This window comes from Osmerus eperlanus, chromosome 1, assembly GCF_963692335.1.
Source record: "Osmerus eperlanus chromosome 1, fOsmEpe2.1, whole genome shotgun sequence".
Classification (NCBI taxonomy): Eukaryota; Metazoa; Chordata; class Actinopteri; order Osmeriformes; family Osmeridae; genus Osmerus; species Osmerus eperlanus.
In genome coordinates, this window is record NC_085018.1 from 3,060,529 (window position 1) to 3,077,651 (window position 17,123).

The window sequence follows — 17,123 nt, forward strand, 5'->3', positions numbered from 1 at the left end:
AAATAGGATCTTAAAAGTCCCAACTGGAAAATGTTGTGAACAGATTTACATCAAATTCAGGTTGTGGCATTGAAGTTTAGGTTAGTAGCCAAGGGTGTAAAGACCACTCGGCTAATTAAAGACGTCAACGGTTAAAACCCCAGTGCCACGGGACGGTATTCACACAGGCATTGGCTTTAATTTAAATGATAGTTTGTTTCATCAATTGAAAAACTGATCTAGGACTTTTGACTCAAGTAGTGGGGGTCGGTATAGCTTCCTAAACAACTATGGAATTCTACATTTGAGTTTTTTAGTGGATTTGCTTGAATCGTTGTCAGAAATGTTGGAATCAAAGACGACAGCCATCCACAGTGGCTATTTCTAACGCTAACGATGAAATGCGCCGGCTCTTCAGACCTGGATCAGGTGCATCACGGAGCGGCAGCAGCACTCTGTCAGGAGTTAGTCTTAACCGAAATACTGCGGAGTTTGATATTGGGATTGCGCCATCACTTGGCTGGCATTAAGACGAGCTCCTGACAGAGTGCTGCTGCCGCTCCTTGATGCACCTGATCCAGGTCTGAAGAGCCGGCGCATTTCATTGTCAAAGTTAACGTTAGAAACAGCCCCCGTGTATGGCTGTCGTCTTTGATACAACATTTCTGACAATGACGCCGCAGGATTTGGAGTATGCAAAATGTTATTAATGAATCCATCTTGTCATGTCACTCAGTCTCGTCTTGATAGGGAAGGTGGGCGTTAGCTACATCTACCCCAAATCCTTCTTCATGTGTAAGCCAATCAGGAACTGAGAATTCAGTACTACTTCCTTTTCAATCAAACTGCCTTCCGTTTCAATCAAACTCTCTCACATAGACAAGTATTCTCTCTCACATAGACAAGTATTCTCTCTCACATAGACAAGTATTCTCTCTTACATAGACAAGTATTCTCTCTTACACATCCTGTTATTCTCGTACATATACTAACATTCTGTTTCACACATACTATTTGTCTCTTACATATATTGTCATACTTTAGTATGATGGTGCATATAAGAGGGTATTTGTGTGTGTGTAAGAGAGTATGCCAGTTTAAGTGCAAGAGTATAATGGTGTATATGTGAGAGTATAATGGTATATATGTGAGAGTATAATGGTGTATATGTGAGACCAAGTAGTTTATGTGCAAGAGTATAATGGTATATATGTGAGAGTATAATGGTATATATGTGAGAGTATAATGGTACATATGTGAGAGTATAATGGTATATATGTGAGAGTATAATGGTATATATGTGAGGTTATGGTGTTGTATGTGAGACCAATTAGTTTATGTGCAAGAGTATAATGGTATATATGTGAGAGTATAATGGTATATATGTGAGAGTATAATGGTATATATGTGAGAGTATGATGGTATATATGTGAGGTCATGGCGTGTATGTGAGACCAAGTATGAATTATGGCCTATACGGCCTCTCATATACAGTACATCTAGGATCAGAAGTGCATAGTTGTGACAGTAGTGTGGTGGTCAGGGTCAAGGAACGCTCTGTGTCATGTTGGTCTGGAGAGGAGCACACTCTGGGCTTTGGGGATCCTTACAAATAATGAGGCTGAAACTCTAAACTACATATTAAAAGTTACATGTACATGGTTTACTAATGAATGGGCAATCCAAATGAAAGCCTGGCATAGAGTGCACAGAGCAATAGACAGGAGATCATTTTATACACTCAAGGAAATCACCCCCATCTAATCATGAGTCGACAGAAACACATCTTGTCACTGCATATCTGTCCCCTTTGTCCAGTCTGGCTGTTTGATCAGTCCTGTGTGTGTTCTGTCAGCACTTCTTATCAATGTCACAGTGTTTCTGTCTCTTAAACAGGTCACATCTGTGCTTTGGGGCTTATCTAGCTCAAGCTGGTTTCTGGGCCTATCTGTGTTTGGTCTTGTTTACCTGAGGACATTTGAGGCTGGACTGGCTGCCTGACTCGGCTGGGGCTCGGGGGGCAGCAGCTCCTCCTGTGAGAGGGGGGTGGAGGAGGACGCAGGAGGGAGGCTGTGGGGGTGCTGGCTGCAGGAGCACAAGGCGCCCCTGGACTCCTTTTCCCCTCTGTCCCTCACTCTCCCCTTCCCTTCCTCCTCCTCTGAGAGCCCAGTCCTCCCTTCCCTCCCTCCTCTGAGAGCCCAGTCCTCCCCTCCCTATTCCCCTCCCTCTTTCCTCAGAGCCCAGTCCCTCCTCCCTCCCTCCCTCCTCTGAGAGCCCAGTCCTCCCCTCCCTCCTCCCCTCTGAGAGCCCAGTCCTCCCCTCCCTATTCCCCTCCCTCTTTCCTCAGAGCCCAGTCCCTCCTCCCTCCCTCCCTCCTCTGAGAGCCCAGTCCTCCCCTCCCTCCTCCCCTCCCTCCCTCCTCTGAGAGCCCAGTCCCTCCTCCCTCCCTCCCCCCTCCTCTGAGAGCCCAGTCCCTCCTCCCTCCCTCCCTCCCCCTCCTCTGAGAGCCCAGTCCTCCCCTCCCTCTCCCTGACCTCCACCCTACTCCTGGCCCTGATGCCCAGAAAAGTCCCCCTGTGCCACCCCAACCCTCCACTCCCCAGTATGGAATCATCTCAGGATGTTGATGCTGCCCCCTTTCTCCCTAGAGGAGATCGTATCAAACACACCAGACCATTGCTCTGTTGAAGCTCATCAGCCAATCAACACATGGACAGATTGCTTACAGTCATTTTGTTTACAATCGCTAGGACCTATTTTTCAATACTTACGTCCCATTTTCAAAACTCAATACATGGAGTTAAACTGTGGATACTTTGTCATTGCTTACACACATAATGCATTCATTTACAACATCTTTTAAATCACATGAATTATTTATTTTATCACTCGGACACAACCACCATCAAAACTTGATGTACCCATGTTGTAGAAAAAAGCAGAATCACTGCTCAAGGCAAGTATGAAATGCCATTAACACGTAATATTACAATAGTTCAATTTGTGAATTGGACTAAACTGCAACAGAGTGTGCTAATCAAGCAGAGCTGGTTCATGCAGGGGACGCGTGTCACTAGCAAATTGTCATATCACGCAGTCGGGGCACACCTTTCTAATAGTATAATAGTATCCCGGTATATGCACTGCTAGTGCGACACAGACGTCAGTCATCCTGCTGCCTCCACCCTTGGTTCTGTGTTTCCTTTCACAGGGGGAATGCATTGCTGCTCTCTGCTCGGATGTCGAGACGGTGTCTCCATTGGGTGCGGCAGGGAGCCGATGCAAGCAGAACCATAATGCCAAATCAAGTGTTACAATCATGTATTGTATTGTGTGCAATAAAGTATCAAGTACATACTATACTGAGTCCTCCTGCCTGAACCAACAGTCTGTTCCCAGTCTGACAAAATCCTCCTTGCTTAGACACACATTTTAAAGGAGTTTTTAATGTGGGTTAGGGTTAGAGTAGATAAGGGGGGGGGGCAGGTCAAGGGAGAGAGGGGATCATACTAGACACACAAACAGTGTATATTCAAGTGGGTAATACTGTCATATTACTGGTCCTAAATGTATTGTTTACAGTGTATGCATGTGTGTGTGTGTGTGTGTGTACATGTGTGTGTGTGTTTGTCTAGGGCCACAGGGTCACCAACAAACACACAGCATGTCTTCTATCATCCTGTATAAAACATCTTTATTTCTCCTTATTTAGTCACTAAGACACTATTTAGTTTATCACATTCAGTGGAACTGAGATCAAAGACAGGATTGTTGTTTGTCAACAATCAAAACAAAACAAACATTCTACACACCAATATTTACAAACACTCTGGGATATCAATTCCAACTGTATACAGTTCAATCTTCAATAACATCTATGTGAGCACGGTGTGTGTGAGTGTGTGTGGGCTAGTCTACCTGACACAGGGACACTGAGGAGTCATAATGAACATAGAACCCAGGATAGAGGGGCTCAGTGAATGTGCTGTGTAATGTGTGCAGGTGGGTCAGTGTGTCAGAGGAGACTGTGTAGAGGGACAGAGTGCTGGCCGGCCAGTCCAGATACACTCCTACTCTGTGGGAGCTGGAGGGGGGGGCAGGTATGTAAGTGCTCTTCTTATTGTGCCTGGCATAGTAACTGTTATTACCACAGTACAGACTCCAGGACTTGTTATTGTGTCCAAGCAAATAGTCATAACCCTCTCCTCTCCTGCTGATTCCTTTATATGTCACTGCTATAGAAACCCCTCCTCCACTCCACTCCGCCTCCCAGTAACAGCGCCCAGACAGACCCTCTCTACACAGCACCTGTGGATGGTACTCAAATCTCTCTGGGTGATCAGGATACGGCTGCTCCTCTTCTCTCCTTATCACCTTTCTGTTCTCCTCAGACAGAGAGAGGTATCTCCATGCTGTGTTTGGGTCCAGTGTGAGCTCACAGGCATCTGATGGGCACAAGACACAATATATTACTGATCATCATCATTCACAGGGGGGAGGGGAGAAGAGAGGGGTGGAGGACAGGAGGAGAGGAGAAGGAGGGAAGGTCGAGAGGGGATGAAAGGAGGGGTGGAAGAGACAGGGGAGGGGAGTGGAGAAGAGGAGATGAAAGGAGAAGAGAGGAGATATGAGGGGAAGGGAGGGGAGGAGGAGAAGAAGGCAGGAGTATTGATGTGCACACATAGCACACACAGACATAGAAGTACACACAAAATTGATGTGGGTAAGTGTGTTAAATTATTGCTTCTAAAAGTAGTGTTTACAGTGTGTGTGTCCATTTTTGACAGTGTCCAAGTCACTAATGGTATTGTCCCTTGTATGACCTTGTGTACTAGAACCAAGTAGCAGTCTATACTCACATTTCCTAAGGCCAGGTTTGATCCAGCACTCTCCACCATGATCCACACTATAGGGATAAGCAGAGGAATTATGAAAATACACTTCACCTGTTGATAAGTGACTTGCAGCTGACTTTCTAAGTAAACATGTTGTTTCTCTCGTATCATCAGAGGTGTATTCCAGAAAGCAGGTTTTACAAACTTTCCTAATCCTGAACTCTGACTTGATGAACCCTGAGATGGGAAGCTCAGAGTTATCGGTTCCAGAACAGCTGATCTGAGTTAGTTCAATTTGAATTCACTGGAATTAGACATTCTCTTGCGTGTAGGCGAGTATGAACTATCATTTCCTGTCCCTGCTCTCCCTCCGTCTCTCTGTCACTCACGCGTCTCTCTCACATACACACACAACGTCACAACGTCAGCACACGTTAGCAACGACGCATAGATACGCCGTTCTAGTAAGACAGACAGTGATAGCAGTGAGCCTTCAGCATTAGTACCGTAGCTAAATGTCTTAATCTGCTAGACAAGTGGGTTCCCCTTCGTTCTGTAGGTGAGCAGTCTAAGCCCTACTTACCCGTCGTCATGGAGCCGACCAGCTTAATAGTTATTTAGCACTAGCATTGCTACCTGCATATATATTTACATTTACATTTAGTCATTTAGCAGACATTCTTATCCAGAGCAACTAACAGTAAGTACAGGGACACTCTCCCCGAGGCAAGTAGGGTGAAGTGCCTTGCCCAAGGACTTAATTTGGCACGGCCTGGAATCGAACCAACAACCTTCTGATTAATAGCCCGACCCCCTAACCACTCAGCCATCTGACCCCCCATATATGCAGAAATTGTTTACAATATTTTCAGGCTTCAACCAGTGCTGCTCAAGCAGAAAGACAGGGTCGGGGAGAGAAAGAGATAGATTTGTTAGGCATTGAAGAAAGAGTAGGAGAGGAGGACAGCTAGAATTTTGTATAGGGTTTTAAATGTGTGGATTTGGGGTTGGGCGTGTGGATTTTGTGAAGGTGTGAATCATTTAATATAATAATGTTCTGTGTAACGAATCATTACCGAATAAATTATTTTGAACCGCCCTTCCCCTCCGGTCAGACACGGGGTGACCCCCGACAAATTTATTTCTAAACTGTGGGAAACACTGATGCAGTATATAAATTTTACATTTAACCACACGTCTTACTACAGGTGAAGAAGTGGAACAATCCTATGGGCACAAAACACACTTAATAGCAGCTGAAAATGAAATATAAAAACAGATAAGACATACTTTGCTTATATTATTGACTAAGTTGTGGCGGTGCGCCACAACTTGGCCACAGAATCAACACCGGCCGCCACGATTTGTTAAAACGTTAGTTGACCGAGACCGTAGGGCGATTAAAATCTCTGCTTACAAACGCGTTTGCAGACCTGTGAAAAAGTCCATATTTGCAGTTTGATATATGTTCTGTGTTAAGCAACATTACATAAAGAAGTATATAAAAAACAATCATCTCCTTACTTGAGTTTCTCCAGTCTGCAGTGTGGATCCTCCAGTCCAGCAGAGAGCAGCTTCAATCCTTTTTCTCCTGGATGATTGTAGCTCAGGTCCAGTTCCCTCAGGTGGAAGGGGTTGGACCTCAGAGCTGAGGCCAGAGAAGCACAGCCTTCCTCTGTGACCAGACAGCCTGACAGCCTGTAGAAAGAGGATCAATATTGTGACAGAATCCATCTGGGCCCCCAGAGTGAGTCAGCACAGAGGGGTTCATTTGGCAGGTGATGTCATAGCTGCACCTCCCCCAGCGTCCCGCCACGGCTAAATTTCTGCTGCCACGGTATCAGAAATAGAGCTGTACAACATTTTAGGCCGTCTATCAGCAGTGATTGTTAGAGTGCATGTTGGAGAATAGCACGGACACGCGCTTCACAGCGCAGTTGAGATTGCGTGTGTGCGTCCTTGAGAACTGTAAGTCGTATAACTTATGTTGTCAGTTCATTTAAGTCTGTTATTGTACTAGTCTATAGTTCTTGGAAATTTAAATTAAGTTAACTGGTGATTTTCGTTGTTTGTATTCTTCCCCTGCTAGCGAAATTGCTCGTCTGTTGATTCGATAGCGATTGCTGCCCTTGCTAACGTTTGTGTTTTAGGTGCATTATTATGCTGAAGTAGTTTTAATTAATAAATAGTGGGTATATTGTTATTATTTGCTACAGAATGCTTAGCCTATCAAGATCAAATGAAGCAGACAGTGTACATGCTTCCGAGTGTTCTACCTTAATCAATAGGCTAGGCTACTGACCATTTACAATAAGTTGTTACGTCAATTATTAATTGACAGCATTTATGCCATTTAAAACATGAGTGTAAGGTGTCTTTAAGTAGGCTAACTTTACGTCTTTAGGGGAAATAGGAAGAAAATATGTGCAATATTACATTTGTTATTAGACTGTTACATTAACCTGCTCCGAAATATAGGGTTAGAACTCTTTTGGCCAGGGGAGGGGGGGGGGTTCTGACAGACCTGACCCCACTGCAAAAAAAAATCATAGAGGAAACACTGTCCCCTCATTTGACAGAGTGACCCACGTAATCCGATATCTGAAAAATGTAAGATGTAACTCTTTATCCTGTATAAGAATGATAGTGTTCAGCATTATGTAAGGCCCCCAGGTGAGGCAAGGTCCAAGTCCTAAACCACCCTAACCCAAAAATTCCCCCATTAAACATCATGACAGTTTGCATGACTTTAAATTGTCACTTATTATCACACTGGCATTTAATTATCATGGCAAACAATTACACTGCACGGAACTGTAAGTAAAGTAAAAAATAACGAAACCTGTAGGCCTAATTATCACTCGAATCATTCACGTCTTCTATGCTAAACCTAGCAGTCACATGAAAGTGAATGAGGTGAACGAATCCTTTCTGTTTCCTCTAATGAGCCAATGCAACAGTCCCGATGTGCTGCCACGAGAAGATGAACGAATCACTCACTGAGACTACTCGTTACTCCTGAGTCATTCTAAAGATTCATTCAATATGAAGGAATCGTTCTCAAACGACATATCACTACTAGCTTCTTGGTTGGGATTGTCTGTTATACCAGATTTCTGATGTGTAGCAAAGCTAAACGTGAACATACCACTTTACAATTAATAGATGTACATATATAAAATAAATAAAAATGGCCATTACTCTGTATACGGAGGTAGTGACCAAATCAACTAATAAGTCTCCCTGTGTGAGTTCATGTTTAAACTGTAGATAAGCTGTAGTTCTCCTTTAGCTTTCCGGCAGAATAGACAGCATCTATCTTCCACTTTCCTAACTGTAGGAGCCATTTGTGTTTCTTATTGACGTCATATTATTTTGGTTAGATAGAACTGTCAGTATATTTTGGACACTGGGTGGCAGTCATTGGAGGCACAGGGTTCTATATTTAGGGACACAGGTGACCAGAAGGGGGCACAGAAGGCACACAGTTCTCACCAGACCAGAGAACAGACCACAGCACAGACCACCAAGGACATTGGGAAACCTGGTATGTCAATCTACATTTTACAACTATGCATACTAAATAACAACGGCAAATAAGGACTGGACAATCTGATACATTGTGTCAGCGTAAGATCACTCCTAAACTACCTGTGTATAATGGCCACGATATAGACGTATTGGAAAACTAGAAACATTAAGTGGGAACTCGCCCTTTTATTGGAACTTGAGCTTCAAACTGAAAAAGTGTTTTTGTATTCCACAAAACCTGGCCGCTATCCCCAATCAAGGGACATTGTCGTCACCTGCGCTGGTATGATTGACGTAGATGGAAACTCTGAAGTTCAAGCGCAGGGAGAGTGTGTACTGGCAGCATCAAACACGCTTTATTGAATGCTATATGAGCCATATTGGGAAATGGCTAATATAATGGGGTTGTTTGACTGAATGCTACAATCTTACAACAATATCGTCTGTTTGAAAGATTGTGCCGTCGGCATACAACCTTTATTACGCCAATGAGGGCTTATGCATAATAAACAACTAAACGGCAAATAAGGACTGGAAAATCTGTGATACATTGTGTCTGCGTGTCCTAAACTACCTGTGTCATGGCAACGATATAGACGTATTGGAAAAATAGAACATTGCCATTACACTAACTCCCTACCCTGCCTCCACCTCACCTGAACTGCTGGGACGACAAAGCCCTCTCCTGCTGCCTCTTCCTAGATATTTGTAATTATCTCCCGTTCCCCCTTACCCTGCCTCAGTCAACTAAAATGTAATTTTACATATAAAACGGTGAAATATCAGCCTACCTGGCGAACTTGTTTCACTGAGTTGGATTCCAACTGAAGACTAGAGAGGGTACAATTTCTGGGGAAATTGTAGGGTGTGCTTGCTTGCGTCGGTTGCACAGGGGTCCGTTTTTGAATGACATTTTTACAACTGATATTTCTGTATATTTTATATAAAAATGCATACTTCTTATTTATAAAGATTACATAGATTTAAAAGCTTTTTTTTTTTGCTGCTCATTTACAACTGAAAATACGAGTGAAGTGTAGAATGAAATAGATGTCTTCTCATTTCCCCTGCAAGAGGCAGCCTCATCGTTGAATCAAAACGAATACATTTGGCAGACCGGTGTAAAAATTGACCTAATCTCTATGACTTAAACTTCCTTTTAAGTTTTTCCCTTCTCGTGATATTTTAAGGAATTTAGTCTACTCATATTGCATTCATTCATGAATAAAGAACCCCCTTTGAAGATTATTCTACGACGTTACCGGCAGTAGAAGATGGAATCGCGATTCAAACAGTACCATCTGCTAACTGAAAATATGCCCCCAAAAACGTAAATAAGCTTGAAATTTATTTAGTGGAAAATCGCTTTCATAAAAAGCTCAGTGGTAGCGATCATTGTCAGTAACAACGCCAAGTGCGATATAGCCCTGTGTGGAGAAGCTGCCCCGGTAAATTGTACTACTACGGTACAGTACTAGACTACTGCTGTGTTCGTCTTGGTACTGTAGCGATTGCGTTGGTTGAATTGGATTTAACGTTCCGTTGTACGGTTTAAGCTGAAATTAATTATTTTCATGAACAGATTGACAACGTTTAGGATGTGGCAATGAAGTTCAGGTTAGTAGTTAGATAGACTTTTGATTTAAGTAAGGGGAGTGCCGAACATGTTCTGTCGCCGTTCGACTTCCTAAACAGCTGTGTAGTGTAGATGTTTTTGTAGTGTGTCTCGCGTAAGCTACAGCGTTGCAGTGAGCTACACTGGTTTGAAACCACAGGTAATGGTAATTTCACCAACAAATCGTTTACTAATGTCAGAATAAATCCTACAACGAAAATGTATATGTGAGGAATGTTTATTTTAATGATTGAAAACAGATACATCATAGACCACTGTAGTATGTGTTGCCCGGGCAACACAGGCTAATGTCATGATGCTAATACTTCAGTGAAATAGTAGACTACTGTTTCCGAAAGTAGATGTACTTCCTTAATAATATCAGCTTATACTGTACATTACACATGACAATTGTGTGTCATATCACAAAGTAAAATGAGTAAATAGTTATCACCCTGGCCTCTTTGCTTGTGGCGTTCCTGCAGCTGCCTTGCAGTAAAGCTATAGTTAGCCTAGCTATCCCCCAAGTTAACAGATGCGAAACAAATGTTCTGCCAAAGGTAGTCACGCGTGTTTTCGTGACGTTAGTGACGTTAGTAACGTCAGTGACTGTGGCTAGCAAATTAGCCACCGTTAGCTTCACTTTTCGCCACAAAAACTTAACTTAAGCCCAAACCATGCAACGGAACGTAAATTCCAATAGAAGCAACGCAATCGCTACCAAGACGAACCTTTTGACACCGCCGTTGTGTATGTAGGCCAAATATTGACTGAGTTTTAGGGGGGCGAAAATAAACAATAAACAATAAATAATAATATATATGTGAGAGAACAAAGGTTGTGCTCTCGCCGAAGGCTTGAGCACACCCAAATATCCCACCTCAGTCGCTCTTTATTAGCTTCAAAATGTCCTGGTTTATACATTTAGTCATTTAGCAGACGCTCTTATCCAGAGCGACTTACAGTAAGTACAGGGACATTCCCCCAAGGCAAGTAGGGTGAAGTGCCTTGCCCAAGGACACAACGTCATTTGGCATGGCTGGGAATCGAACTGGCAACCTTCAGATTACTAGCCCGACTCCCTCACCGCTCGGCCATCTGACTCCCTCCCTTATACACTGCGAATTCTGAGGTAGACTTCTACAGTAAAAAGCCTCCATGAACTTCTTTTGTTCTGGACTGGCAAGTCATATTTTGATGACTTAAACGTTACATTTTTCTCTATCTTAGATTTTTTCTGAGCAGATATACATAGCTGGTTCCGACGCCATCAGTTAAAGATCCTGTAAAGCAAATTCCATGATTTGCTTCTCAGTACATTATATACGTGTGAAATGAGTTCCTGAAAGAATGTGCAAAGCGCGAAAACTGTTGCACTGAAATGTGGAGTTAGACCGTAGAACAGTTTCTCTTCCGTTTTCAGATCAGGTTTTAATGGGCGGAGCCAAAAAATTACCCATGTACGTCATTTTGACCCATCTACGTCAGATCACTGAATGGCTCCTCCTGATGTACTGTTATTGTAGCCTACATCAGCTAGATAGCTTCAGGATGTCTCCCACCACCCGCAACTGCATCTTCCCTGATGCAAGAACTCCAGCTGCGCTGCAACGCCATTTAAGTTCCCTATTGATAATGAAAGGAAAAATAGGTGGATAGATTTTGTGATGAGCCACGCTCATGCAAGCTTCGGATAAACTCCAACAGCCGCCTCTGCACTGACCATTTCACGGCGGACAGTTTTAACTTGGACCAGAGACAGACGGGGTTCCACCGCCACCAGCAGTTCATCACTCAGTTCTGTGTGCTTGTTATAATTATACTAGATAACTTTTCCAGAGGTATCTCTGTTATGAGTTAGTGCAAACCGCTAACTTGATATTAGGCTACTCGGTGTAGAATGATGGTATTTTGGTGAAATGGTAGCTAATGGGCTAGAAGTAGTTGGAGAGCTCAAATAGACACCAGAGACAGCTTTTACTCCTGTGTTACAGCTCAGGCAGGGCTCCAGACTAACTTGTTGCCTTGGTTGCACTGGTGCGCCTAACTTTTTTATTTAGGTGCACCAGCACAAAATTTAGGTGCACCCAAATGTTTCCTTTTTATCACGCTCCATATACATTCATATATATATATAATATGTAAATGAACAAGAATAAGGTGTAGGTAAATATATTTTTTATTTGAAGCACAATCATACTGTATATATATATAAAAAAAAATATTTTAAGTGCTTCACTGAGCTACCAAACTAAAACATTTTAAGCAAAATAAAACATTTCAAAATAGAAAGTGCTACTGTTTAAAAGTGCTTCCCTGAACTGAGACCTAACATTTCATGGCTGAAAGTCTTATAGCGGGTCCCACCTTGCTGTCGCATGCCCTTCAGATGGCCAACACCTGTAATTTGGCCTTCTTGCCCTATAGCCTTGGCTAAATCATCTTGCCACACTCTCCCTAGCATCAAAATCCTAGCTCCATGGGTTAGCTCCATGGCCCAGCTTCGTAACTCAGGGGTCCGCATTTCATTTTTACAAGGGGTCACATGAGAAACCAGAAATGTGTTGGAGGGCCTCATCAATTTGCTCACTATTCATTTTCTCCCATTGTAAAAAGCAGTAAAGTATATATATTTTGATTAGCTGCTACTGGTTATCAGAAGAATAAGGATATTCTGTAAATATTTATATAAATATTTTAGATTTTGGTGTAGGTCAAATAGGAAAGATTATAGAAGTAATAAACAGTATAAACAACAACAACAGTGTTTCATTTTATTTGTAACCAGTTAATCTTCACAAACACTGAAAAGTTGTTTTGCAGTATGTTAAAGATGTGGAATTGATCAACTTTATACAAAAAGCAATACGTTTTTTCAGTTCATTTTGTTCTGTGAGAGAAATCCAGTGGGCTTGAACAAGTGCATCGAAATCTGTCTGAATGTCTGATGTGGATATGCGAAGGACAGCTGACAGGTAATGATCAGGGTCTGCAGTTCAACTAGCAAACCATCAGCCCGCGCCCACTGAATCAGTCAAGTTCTTATTATGTCCGTGTTAGTTTTTTTTTCACTTTGACCTCAGTAAACAGATACTTAGAAGTCCATGTCTTGTTAAAAGTTAATCAGTGGCAAAGTTTTTCATTTTCGAGGGCTAACCAACAGCTAACTCTCCTGTCGGTGAGGTTGCGCAAGCGCACATATGTAAATCGCCTGATCACTGTAGTCTTTCAGGACTACATATTTACTACCGCTCAACACATTTATTTATTTTAAATTTTTGATTTACCTCACGCGGGCCGGATTGAGACAGCCTGTGGCCGGTTATGGCCCGCGGGCCATACAATGCCCAGGTCTGCTAAACTGACTCTCTGGTGCTCAGGTCGTAATTTCAATCACACAGCACGGAGCTACAGGAATATCTGGACCACAGCCAATCAGAGGCAAAGACCCGCCCCATCTCTGTCTCTGATTGGTTTAGACCACGATATGATCCAACCATGAGTGTCAGTTCCGTTTTAGGATAACAAACGCTTCATTTGTGGAGAGACAGCGGATGCGAGGAGGTTAGGTGCACCGGTGCGACCTAGGAAAAAATTTAGTCGCACCCGTACACATTTTGGTCGCATAGTGCGACCAAATTGGTCGCACTCTAGAGCCCTGTCAGGGGAACATTTCATTTATATGCATGTGTGTGTTTCACTCATTGAACAAATTCGAATTCTATACTTTTTGTTCGGCTTGGCTGCTCGCAATGTTTGGGGCTTGTTGTTATGATCAGTGACCTATGCTCTTTTGTAAAGCTCTCTCTTGGAAGTCGCTTTGGATAAAAGTGTCTGCTAAATGCATAAATGTCAAATGTAAATAGTAAAATAACAGCAAGTTCTTCTGAAAAATCTAAGCGGAATTAAATGGAAGTGAAATTAACCAAATGTAGGCTATGCAAAAAACTTAGCTACCCAATAAATATATATTTTAAAATAACAGAGAATGCTTATCAGTATTTATTTAATTATGTTAGTTAGTTCATTAGGTAACCATATTCAGCTCCAAAGGAGCAACATAACTGCCTGTTGGCTCTGCCCTCCATCCTGAGAGAAGAGGAACTGCTATATTCGGATGCTGTTCATGGATAACTGTTAATCATTTAACACCATCATGCCTATGTCTTTCTGTATTTCAACATTTTACATTTACATTTATTCATTTAGCAGACGCTTTTATCCAAAGCGACTTCCAAGAGAGAGAATCAGAATGGGATTTATTCGCCATGAAAGTTTGCACAGACAAGGAATTTGCTTTGGCAGGAAGGTGCATACAATAAACATATAGGGACCTAAAATTTAAATATGTGGACTATCTATACTAAGGGTACATAAACTAGCAGTACTAAGTGGGATTAGAATAGAATTAAATATACAATAAAATAAAATATAAGTTGCCGTAAATTACAATATAAAAATACAAAAATACAAATATTACAAAAAATACAAATGTACAGGATACAATTTTGTAATGCAGTGCAAAAAGCAGTGTGTTTTAAGCAGGAAGTCATTAGAGTCAGTGTGGTCCCTTGGCCTTGTTGAAGAGGCCAACAGAGTAAGGGAAGAAACTGTTTTTGTGGCGTGAGGTATTGGTCCTGATGGACCGCAGCCTTCTGCCGGAGGGGAGTGACTGAAACAGGGAGTGTCCAGGGTGGGAGGAGTCGGCCACAATCTTCCTCGCTCGCCTCAGGGTCCTCGAGGGTAGGCAGATTGCAGCCAATCACCTTCTCAGCAGTGCGGATGATACGCTGCAGTCTGCTCTTGTCCTTGGCAGTGGCAGCAGCGTACCAGACGGTGATGGAGGAGGTGAGGATGGACTCAATGATGGCTGTGTAGAAGTGCACCATCATTGTCTTTGGCAGGTTGAACTTCTTCAGCTGCTGAAGGAAGTACATCCTCTGTTGTGCTTTCTTGATGAGGGAGCTGATGTTCAGTTCCCACTTGAGGTCCTGGGAGAGGATAGTGCCTAGGAAGCGGAAGGACTCCACAGTGTTGACTGGGGAGTCACACAGGGTGATTGGGGTGAGTGGGGCTGTGTTCCTCCTGAAGTCCACAACCATCTCCACTGTCTTAAGAGCATTGAGCTCTAAGTTGTTCTGGCTGCACCAGGTCACCAGGTTGGCCGCTTTCCACCTATAATCAGACTCGTCTCCACCAGAGATGAGCCCAATAAGGGTGGTGTCGTCCGCAAACTTCAGGAGTTTGACGGACGGATGACTGGAGGTGCAACTGTTGGTGTACAGGGAGAAGAGCAGAGGAGAAAGGACGCAGCCCTGAGGTGATCCGGTGCTGATGGACCGGGAGTCAGAGACTTGTGTTCCCAGCTTAACGCACTGCTTCCTGTCAGACAGGAAGTCTGTGATCCACCTGCAGGTGGAATCAGGCACGTTCAGCTGGGAGAGCTTGTCCTGAAGCAGGGTGGGGATGGTATTGAAGGTAGAGCTGAAGTCCACAAACAGGATCCTGGCATAGGATGCTGGGGAGTCCAGGTGCTGTAGGGTGAAGTGGAGAGCCATGTTAACTGCATCGTCCACAGACCTGTTGGCTCTGTAGGCAAACTGCAGGGGGTCCAGTAGAGGGTCAGTGATGGATTTAAGGTGTGCCAGCACCAGGCGCTCGAAAGACTTCATTACCACAGAGGTCAGGGCGACGGGTCTGTAGTCATTATGTCCTGTTGGCCTTGGCTTTTTGGGCACAGGGATGATGGTGGAGGACTTGAGACAGGCTGGCACATGGCATGTCTCAAGGGAGGTGTTAAAGATGTAGGTAAACACCGGAGACAGCTGGTCAGCGCAGTGCTTGAGGGTGGCTGGAGAGACAGAGTCCGGCCCAGCTGCTTTGCGGGGATTCTGCCTCTTGAAAAGTCTGTTAACTTCACCCTCCTGAATGGAGAGAGTCGTCACTGTAGAGGGGGGGAGGTGGGAGGCCTCCTGGGTTGGAAGGGGTAGTTCAGGACTGTCCAATTGTCTTTCAAATCTGCAGTAGAACTCATTCAGGTCGTTGGCCAGGCGGGAGTCGTTAGTGGAGTGGGGGGCTCTGGGCTTGTAGTTGGTAATCTGCCTGAGCCCTCTCCAGACAGAAGCAGAGTCGTTTGCAGAGAATTGGTGTTTTAGTCTCTCTGAGTACAGTCGTTTAGCCTCCCTCACCGCCTTGCTAAACCTGTTCTTCGACTCCTTGAAACTGTCTTTGTCCCCACTCCTAAACGCGGCCTCTTTCTCTGACCTCAACCTTCTGAGTTTAGCTGTAAACCAGGGTTTGTCGTTGTTGTAGTTTACCCTGGTGCGTGTTGGTATACAGCAGTCCTCACAGAAGCTGATGTATGATGTCACAGCCTCTATGAGCTCATCCAGACTATTGGTAGCAGTCATGAGCATGTCCCAGTCAGTGCAGTCCAAGCACGCCCGCAGATCCTCCATAGCTTCACTGGTCCACTGTTTTGATGTCCTCACAGCAGGCTTACAACGCTTTAGCTTCTGCCTGTATGCAGGAATCAGGTGGACCATGGCGTGGTCAGAGTGACCCAGTGCTGCTCGGGGGACCGCATGGTATGCTTTGCTGATTGTAGAGTAGCAGTGATCCAAGGTGTTTCCTTCTCTGGTAGGGCATTTGATGAGCGTTCGTTTGGTGCGTACTTTGTGCACGTCTCCCTGGCTCTTAAATGTACACATACGCAAGGTGCAATACCGACAGAAATCATGGGGCAGTATACTATCCCTGCATCTCAGATGGAATACTACCATCCTCTGAAGTAAAGTATGTCAGAATAAATGAGAATAGCCAGTTACATCGTAGTATTATACACCACACACACTTTTCTTGCTATCCCTAAGTAGGTAAATTATAACATTTTATATTCTTACTATATATACAGGTGCATAATAGATTAGAATATCATCAAAAAGTTTATTTATTCCAGTAATTCGATTCAAAAATTGAAACTATAGATTCATTACACACAGACTGATATTTCAAGTGTTTATTCTTTTAATTTTGATGATTATAACTGACAGCTAATGAAAACCCAAAATTCAGTATCTCAGAAAATTTGAATATTGTGAAAAAGTTCAATATTGAAGACTCATGGTGTCACACTCTAACCAGCTAATTAACTCAAAACACCT

At 43.4% G+C, this 17,123-nt stretch overlaps 1 protein-coding gene across 2 annotated transcripts in view; it reads right to left on the minus strand.

Moving 5' to 3' along the window:
- Positions 1 to 2,585: 2,585 nt before the first annotated feature.
- Positions 2,586 to 17,123, minus strand: part of LOC134037999 (NACHT, LRR and PYD domains-containing protein 3-like) — a 42,330-nt gene continuing 27,792 nt past the window's right edge. The window contains exons 8-10 of one of the 2 annotated variants that reach the window (XM_062483622.1): positions 6,339 to 6,512; positions 4,839 to 4,885; positions 2,586 to 4,424 (exon numbers count right to left, since the gene is read on the minus strand). In XM_062483622.1, coding sequence (XP_062339606.1) covers positions 3,889 to 4,424; positions 4,839 to 4,885; positions 6,339 to 6,512 — 757 coding nt within the window. In that variant the 3' untranslated portion in view covers positions 2,586 to 3,888. The remainder of the gene's footprint in view (positions 4,425 to 4,838; positions 4,886 to 6,338; positions 6,513 to 17,123) is intronic. The other variant, XM_062483691.1, reaches the window with a different exon arrangement.